General features: G+C 42.0%; 1 protein-coding gene across 1 annotated transcript; it reads left to right on the top strand.

Moving 5' to 3' along the window:
* Positions 1 to 303: 303 nt before the first annotated feature.
* Positions 304 to 1,089, top strand: LOC103196591 (enolase-phosphatase E1-like). Its single transcript, XM_042780875.1, is given in 1 exon segment — positions 304 to 1,089. A coding segment is annotated over 1 exon segment (786 nt).
* Positions 1,090 to 9,529: the final 8,440 nt, after the last annotated feature.

Here is a 9,529-nt window from a genome sequence, read left to right as displayed (position 1 = left end):
AATAAAACAATGGAGCAGAACCATGAGGGGGTGTTTTGAGCTCTTCAATGAAGATGCCAACTGCTCGGAAAGGGATCAAAACTGGAGATCCTGGAGTTCTGGAAACCTGTGCGGCCTTTCTCTTCATTTTCAGGTGCGGTGAGGCGGCCTCTTACCTGCGCGCTTCAGGCAGCATGCTTTTAGCCACTCCAAGATTCTTGCAGGGCTTTCAGGAGCCCAGGACGGTTCTAGGAATTGCAGCTGCTGCCATCCTCCTCCCTTCCAACCAGTAGGCCGATACCAGTAGTAGCTTCCGGCAGGGAAATGGTCGTGCTTTCCGTGCCTGCCAAAGTCACTGTGATCCTGTTAGATATCGAAGGTACCACAACTCCGATTGCTTTCGTGAAGGATACTTTATTTCCTTACATCAAAGAAAATGTTAAAGATTATCTGCAGACACATTGGGAAGAAGAGGAATGCCAGCAGGATGTCAGTCTCTTGAGGAAACAGGCTGAAGAGGATTCCCACCTGGATGGGGCTGTTCCAATCCCTGCAGAATCTGGGAATGGGGTACACAACCTTCAACAGATGATCCAGGCTGTGGTAGATAATGTGTACTGGCAGATGTCTTTGGATTGAAAGACCACAGCGCTGAAACAACTGCAGGGCCACATGTGGAGAGCGGCATTCACATCTGGGCACATGAAAGCAGAGTTCTTTGAAGATGTCATTCCAGCAGTCAGGAAGCGGAGAGAGGCTGGAATGAAGGTATATATCTATTCTTCAGGGAGTGAAGAAGCACAGAAACTATTATTTGGGCATTCTACAGAAGGTGATATTCTTGAGCTTTTTGATGGTCACTTTGATACCAAGATTGGGCACAAAGTGGAGAGTGAGAATTATCGAAAGATTGCAGACAGCATTGGGTGCTCAACCAACAACATCCTGTTTCCAACAGACGTTACTCGAGAGGCCAGTGCTGCTGAGGAAGCAGATGTTCACGGAGCTGTGGTGGTGAGACCTGGCAATGCAGGACTAACCGATGATGAAAAGACTTGCTACAACCTCATAACATCCTTCAGCGAACTCTGCTGGCCTGCCTCTACCTAGAGAAGGATTCACAGGAAGACCAAACTGTTCCGGAAAGTCATCCCTGTAGTCTAGTTTTATTCTAATGGTAAAAGTAACTTACTTAAAACATAAATATACACACACACATGTATGAAAGTGTATATATGTATATGTTCAAATTACTTTCCACAAGAACATAAATGGGGGAAATAATACTCAGTTCAGTGAAATGGAAGTTTATTTCAAAATGTATTATATGTAGAAATTGTTTGAAGCCACACCTCTCACCTTGTTGAGGGCTAAGTGTAGTAGATAGAAGTCACTAAAACAGAGATCAATTGTGTTATGTTTTTCAGGTCATGTAAAAAATGGAAAGGTAGTTTGGGAAAGTTATTCAGAAGCCCTGCTATTTTAAAAACTGGAAATGTCTCGAAGGTTTATTCTAATAATTCATTGCCCCTATTTAATTATGTGTTAGAAGATTATAGCAGTTGCATTTCACAGTATTTGCCTCCCTACATAGAAAAGACAAAGGTATTTCCATCTGCTCCAAAAGAACAAAATTGGGAAAGAAAACTTAATCATCTTAATCAACCAATCATCTGTTACTTGTTAATCATTGTGGCAGCCACAGTAAGCAGTTGCCTTACCAGTGAAAGAGGTGCATTACATAACAGCTAAAATAGAGGTATGGTTCTCAATATTTAACAAAACATTCCTAATCCTGACAGTTGTTATCATTAAAGATTTTATGGTTGCCTTTCTAACTAACTTGGCACAGTTTTAGAATATTGCTCTTTACTATTTTTTAAAACACATTAGTTTTACTGAAATCAGTCTGTAAGATTAAAAGGAACTCTGATATGTAATATTTTCCTCTATAATGGATGTGAGAAATATAAATTTTGTAACAACATTATTTTTCCTGATTCAGTTCTAATAGGATCTCATGTCAATTTCATGTTGTGATTAATAAAAAACATTTTTTTCCACTCAAAAAAAAGAAAAAAAAAACAAAAAACTGGAGATCCTGATAGAGTGGGAGGTGGCTTTCTGAAGTCAAAGGATGCGAGATCCTTGATTGATGAGTGGCCCCTTTCTGCCTGCGGATTTGGTGGCTCCCATCACACCCTGTAGGTTCCTCTCCCAGTGCATGGCCCTGCCTATGTTGCTAGTTTAAGCATCTGCCTCTCTCCCTAGATCATAAGCTTCCTCAAGACAAAGATCGATTTTATATACATCCACAACTCCAAGCTTGGTACAATGCCAGACATGTGGTAAAAGCTTTAACAAACATTGGCTGCATAAAGTAATTGTAGAATGAGTATAGACAGTCCTCCAGAGGAAGAAGGAATTAAAGTGGGAAAGCTGGAGCCAATTTTGTGCTTTTTTTAAAACCCAGTCAGAGGATGGATACCTTAAAGTTTCAAGGGATCTCATTAGCCATAATAAACCAAAATCATGTCCCCAAGCTTTTCTAGGGGCTTCCAGGGTATCTCATATGTGCACACAAAAATGCAATCCACTTGGCCCCTACAAGATGTCCACCTGGTGGGCTCTGGAGGTGGGTGAAGTCACCCTCGTCCCTATTCATCAGTGTCCCAGCCTCCCTTTCAGGGTCATGCTTGGGAAAGCCAGTCTCTCACCACTAGTTCCCTCTACCTCCCAGCAGCAGCTCAGTGCTACACCAGAACCCTGGAGATAGGAACACTAACTGGTGGCCTGAGGCAAAGTGGGAGTGTGTGCTCGCTTCTTCTCTCCCTGCTCTGTTAGGGAGGCCTTCAAGCAGAGGTGCTAGTGCTCCTGGCCTGAATAGCTCTGTTTAAAACAACTGGGAGTCTCTGGGTGTACAAAAGTTCAAGTTCACCTAGGTGCCTCAGAAGAAAAGACTCAGACATATACTTCTGAGAAATCAGCCCCTGAAAACCCACGGAAAACGTTCTGCTCTGACACATATGGAATCACCGTGAGTTGGAGTTGACTCAACAGCAGCTGGTTTTAAGCCAACCAAATAAATGACTCTTTTTCCTAGGGTACAGTCCTGGGTCTTCGGATAGGGCCGGGGTACTTTGAGGGAGAGGTGCCAGGTGATCTCAGGAATGACTCCGTTCTGGCGCTAAGGCTTCACTTTCTGGTTGAGCTTGTTATTCTGACTGTGCCTCTTCCATAAGCTTCTTAGTCCTGCTAGCACGTCCCTTGCCCACCATGTTTCCAAGATACATTCAGATACAGGTGAATCTCAGTGGTGAACAGAATTTATGAGTCTCCTATTTTTGAGCTTCTCCTCCAGTTCAGTGTATGTTTTACCTCCCCCTACGAAGCATAGAAGGACAAAGAACACTCTTTCCCTCTTTTCTTCTCTCAAACCACCAAGTTATGGACATAGGACTTGGCTGGGCCAGTCACTTGCTCCTACCTGGAGCACAGAATCTTGAGCTAGTGACATAAAGACTATGAGACACTTAAGCCTTCTTCACAGCTATGATGGTGTCCATTGATGGTGTCCTGTGGTGGCAATGGTGGTAGCATTCTCTCCAGTTTCTGCTAAAAAATGGTGGTTGTCTTCCTGTTCCCTGGCCTCCCACAGCAGCCCTGTTTCCTGTCCCTTTTCCAAGCCCAGTTCTCTTACCTTGCCTCTATTTTTTGTAGAGCATTCTCTTTCTGTGTAGAGTTGGTTGCTGCTGCTTGCAACCAACATTCATGACTAACACAGTTACCTTTGCATATCTAAAGGATGGAGGAAGGGATTCATTAGTAAATATTGAATGAATTAATGAGATCTTTGTAAGTGGTCAACATATCTTGTAAAAGGATGGACTGAAAGGGAGAAATAGGGATAAGAATGAGTACATTATAAGAATTATGGAAAGTGCGGTGGAGAGGAAGTTTCTTGTTTACTTCTTCTTTCAGTTTAAAAAATCCCTCTGCTTGAGTCTGAGGTGTAAGGCTTCAGCTTTCTTTAAAGCTTCTAAATTCCATTATGAGTCCTCTTAAACAACTATTTTTCAAACACGGTAACCTTGTTACTCTCTTAGTCTCCAGTTGCTCAATTCACACAGTGACGTGCTTGCAGGAACTTGCCCTGTGTTCCTTCTTCCTGCGTCTCTGACGAAGAGCGATGATTAGTGGGGCTTCACCTTTCATGAATCACATCAAGAGATTAAGAAAGGATTCAACCTGGCTCAGACAGTCATCAAGAAGTATATTTAGAAATTTAAGCTTCATTAATTCAGTTCTATGATAATCTGGAAGGCATTCAAGTAGACATTTCACTTCACACAAAATATGAACTAATAAATGAGCAGCATGCGTGGGAATGGAAGAAAATTGTTGAAACTTTATGCAGAAATAAAAATGGCCACCTCTGTACCAACACATCAAAATAGTTCTTATGCATAAATTGTTCTTATGCATTCAATTTAAGTGGGTCTTTCCTTGAATAATTACTTGATCATCTAAATGAAGCTGGACTTCCTTAGTTTGGTTCTGCACACTACTTACACTGTGTCAGTTAGGGGTCTCCAGGAGACAGGAGACACACTCAAGATTCCGCCTGCTGATTATTTTTGTCATAATCCTGTTCCTCTCACTCTTAAATAGCATCTCTCTCCACTGTACTTTTGTCCTTAGAACAGACTCCAAACTTTCTGCCATGTCTTATAAGACTATGAGCTTGAGGATCCCGGCCAACATCTGCAACGTGACCTTCTCGTACTGCATGCTTCTTTGCCCCAAGCTCACTGATGTTGCTGCTCTGCCTTAAACACATCATGCTTTTGACCACCATGAGGCCTCTCCCCTCTGTCTGGAACACTTTTCCTAGTTGTTCCCTTGGCTGGCTTCTTCTTATTCTTTATGTCTCAGTTTAAATGTCATCTCCTCCTTTAACCTTTTGTATTAGAGGCCGTGATAAAGTACCACAAAGTGGGCGATTTTAAACAACAGAAATGTACTGTCTTGCAGTTTTGGAGGCTAGAAGTCCAAATCAGTGTCTTTGCCAAGCCATGCTCCTTCTGTCTGCTCTCAGGGAAGATCTTTCCTTCCCTCTTTCAGCTTCTGGTAGCTCCAGAATAAAAAATGAGAATAAAAAATAAAAAGAGAATTAAAATGAGAATAATAGTAAATAATCAAATGACTGTTACTGACCCTCCTTTGTGACAAGGGTTCTCAGGCCCAGCTTTATCACAGAAACTTTGGAGGCTTGCTGTGGATAGAGGCCACTATTTGCAGTTCTATCAAGGAATGCACTATTGGTGCCAGTCTCAGCTGTAAGTGGGCACAAGCTCCCACATGTAGAGAGGCAGTAAGTAGCATGGCCATTTCAATAATGCATCTCTTTCATGAAACTTCAGCAGACCAGAAGTTCTAAGCTACTATTTCGCCAACAGCACCAATGTAACCAGGCCCATCAGAGTTACTTGGTTTGTTTGTGAAAATGTAGAGCCTTGGTTTATAGTGTTGTTTGTATCTTCTATTGTTGATTTTCTATCTAGGTGTTCTATGTATTATAGAAAACAAGGTTTTGAAATCTCCAACTATTGTTTAATTTCTCCCTTTAATTCTAACAGTTTTTGTTTCGTATGTCTTGGGGCTGTGTTGTTAGGGACATGTTGTTGTTGTTATGTGCCATCGATTAGGCCCTGACTCATAGCAATCCCAGCTTGGGTTGCCGAGGCAGTATCACTACAGAAGTAGATTGCCCAACCTTCCTTCCAAGGAGTGGCTGGTGGGTTTGAACCGCCAGCCTTCTGGTTAGCAGTCAAGTGCCTTAGGCACTATGCTACCACAGCTCCTTGTTAGGAGCATATATGCTTATAATTCTTGTATCTTCTTGATGGAGTGAGCCTTTTATCATTATAAAATGTCCTTATTTGTTTCTAGTAACATTTTTGTCTTAACTTCTATTTGTCTGATATTAATGGAGCCACTCCAACTTTCTGTGGTCGCTGTTTGCATGATACATCTTTCCCTGCCCTTTTATCTTCAACCTACTCATATCTTTTCATGTCTCTTCTAGACAACACAAGTGTTTTATCCCTCTACCAAGCTTTACCTTTTATGCACTTAATTTATGTCTGCCATTTTAGTATTTATTTCCTATATGCCTTAGGTATTTTTGTTCCTCTGTACCTCCATGAATACTTTCTTTTGTGTTAAATAGATATTTTCTACTGTACCATTTTAATTCGTTATTTCCTTCACTGTATTTTCTTTTCTTTTTTTTTTTTTGTTATTTTTCAGTGGTTTCCCTGGGGACTCCATTAACATCTTACCTTCTAAGACTCTTGGTCTGATTAATACAATTAATTTCAATTTTTTTAAAAAAAACAACCTGCTGTCATCACGTCGATTCCACCTCATAGTGACCCTGAAGGCAGAGTAGAGCTGCCCCTATGTTTCCAAGGCTGTGGATCTTTATGGAAGCAGATTGGCACATCTGTCTCCCATGGAGCACCCGGTGGATTCGTTGATCCACCGACATTTCGGGTTAGCACCTGAATGCTTAACCACCGTGCTAGCAGAGCTCATTCTTAATTTTAATAGTACTCAGAAACTTTGTTCCTATACAACTCAGTTGTCTCCCTCCTCTGTCCTTTTATTGTCATACAAATAATATCTGAAATAATTCTATAATCTACAGTCTTGGGTCATGTTTGGCCACTGAAGTCTCTGTTTGGCTAGCTTAGTGCTTTGGTCAGCTAATGACTGAACAGAGATATCCTTAAATGCCTGGGACCAATAAGTCTCCCAGTCTTGACTTGGGGCTCTGTGTGCATGTTGAGGCATGGCTTTAATACTCAGCAAGGCAGTTGACAGCTCTGCCTTAGCCATCACATGCACTCAGCCACAGGGGAAGGCGCAGGGCTTTGTTGTTCCTAAGCATCTGCACACCCTTGCATAAGCCTGTGGCCTTCTAGACTCCTAGGAATATCTCAGAGCTTTTTAAAGCACCAGCTTTGCTTTTGTGCTTTGTGATTAGCCTATTGTTTTCTCCAGTTGTTGTTATCCACTACCTCAGGCAGCTGTGGAGTCAAACACCTGCTTCTAAGTTGTTTTGACAAACATGCCACAGGAAAAGGTTTTTGCACTGGGAAAGCTCTGCATTAGGACAAATAAAGACAGCATTTCAACTGTGGTCTTCCAGGGAATCAGCGGACAGATCAAACAGTTAAGTCTCTGTTGATAAGACTTTGAAGGCGCGCCATCCACATTCAGCGCCCTCTAGGGGCGACCAGACTGATCGTCCTTGCTGGGATTACAGCTGTTAGTTTTCAAGGCTGCCAAGGAGCTGGAGAGAGGAGCGGCAGGTTGTGGCGAGTTAAGATGCCACGGTACTAGGTGTGCTTTCTGAGATTCCCAGCCCCTTTTCTTTAGGACATGCTCCCTGGAGTGCTGCAAGCCTTTGGTTAATTTCCAGGGTTCTGAAAAAGTTGAGGCTGACTGTTTTTGTCAGTTTTCTTACTGCTTTTACAGAGGAGAGAATTTCTGGAGGTCCTTACAGATCTCCTCCCAAATGTGCACTGCATTCCAGATATATTGAATCAACTCGTCAAAGTGCTATGGCAAAAATTGGCATTTCCAGGAGCATCCCAAGTGATTCTTATCAAACCCTGAAATTTGGGAAACCACTATTCAAAGTCATTGCTTGGCCATGACATTCATTTTAATCAACCTCACTGAGCAGGCAAAACAATGGAGTTCACAGAATACTAGAAATTATATGGACTTCAGAACCCACAATTTTGAATCATGTCACTCTTAATTTCTCCACAACTCCACATTCTCACCCCCCAAATAGAAAGCATCTCCAGTCTTAGGATCAAATAGTACAGAAATTACAAATAGAAAGTATACACAAATAGTATGGAAATTGCCACAAGAGCTTGAGGTCCTTTGCTTCCCCTAAAACATTTCTCACTGCTTGTAACTATTTTTGAAATGCTCTGCATCCTACTGGAGAAGTTGACAATAATGTGATTTAAACACTCTGTGAGAACTATTTAAATCACACTGCAAAACATGAGGAGAAGTCAAAACAGCCATTTCCCGGTCTGATGTCTGCTTGTAAATTAACAGCCTGCAAAGCGGGAAATAATAAATCGCATCAACAGGGAAGTCGATTGCAGCCTTTCTTTCTTTTTTTTTTTTTTAATTTTATTTTGATTTGGGTGAAGATTTACAGAGTAAATTCACTTTTCGTACAGCAGTTCACATAATATACTTTGTCTCATGTCATTGACCAAAATTTACAATGCAACAGCTCCCCTCCCACTTCCTTCCCATAGTTACCTCTTCCCAGTGTCCATCCCTCCATACTCTTCTGCGCCCTGAGCTGTCTCCCTGTGCATAAGCAGCCCTTCCTTCTCCCATGATTGTTCTCTCCAGGGCATGTGTCTACTTGAGGTAAATGTTTAATTCACATGCCTGGACTTTGTTTAGCTGGAAACCACAGGTGTGACTTCAATTCCAGACCTGAAGGGCAGCTAGGGGCCATAGTCTCAGTGGTTCCACCAGGCTCTATTGGACCAGCAAACCTGGTCCCCACCTTTTTTTTTTTTTTTTTTTCCAAATGATTTTGAGTTTTGTTCCACATTGTTCTCCCTCTCTATGCAGGATCTCCTACATCCCTTCCAAGTGGATGACAGTGGTAGCTGGGCACCATCTAGTTCTTCTGGTCTCATAGTTGTATAGGTTGCAGATCGGATGGTGTACCAGTCGCTAGGACTGATTGTTTCCATTAATTTTGATTTTCTTCTTCTCGACAAGGAGAGACCCATTGTTGCATCTAGATGGCAGCTTGCTAGCTTTTAAGATCCCAGTCGCTACTCGCCAAAGTAGGAGGTGGAATGATGTTTTGTATAGTATGTTATGCCAATTGAGCTTGATGTCCCCTGCGACTATGGTCCCAAGCTCGCAGGATCAACTACTCGGTCGCTCTGGGTAGCTGGCTGTGACCAAGCAATGACCATAACCTTGCCCCTTGTCAGCTCTACTATACACCTGGGAATTCTGATCATTCACATAAACTTATAGGACCATTGTCTGCCAACCCTATATATGATCTTGGATACTCCCCATTTAGACATACCTAATTGTTTAGTCTGTCCTCCTATCTATCTGTCCATATACCCATGTTTGCTTTCACTGACAACTCAGTACTGTATATGCAAAAGGGTTCATATTTGTTGTCTGTACTGCCCATGTACCTCTCTATGTCTTTCTCATCCTCAATGCTGCCATATTGGTCACTCACATTTGGTACATTGCCCTTCTCTTCACCCAAATCAATATTTATCTCTATCTATCTAACAGTGTTCCCTCCCCTCCCCTCCTACCCTGGTAACCAACAAAGAAAATGTCCTCCAATAGATAAACCTTTCCTTAACTTTTACAATAACGGACTAATACAATATTTGTCCTTTTGTGACTGACTTATTTCACTCAGCATAATGTCCTCCAAGTTCATCCACGTTATGCG

The sequence above is a fragment of the Orycteropus afer genome, unplaced genomic scaffold, assembly GCF_000298275.1.
Source record: "Orycteropus afer afer isolate SDZICR_OR568_19922 unplaced genomic scaffold, OryAfe1.0 scaffold00067, whole genome shotgun sequence".
NCBI lineage: Eukaryota > Metazoa > Chordata > Mammalia > Tubulidentata > Orycteropodidae > Orycteropus > Orycteropus afer.
This window is presented reverse-complemented; position numbering and strand designations above follow the sequence as displayed.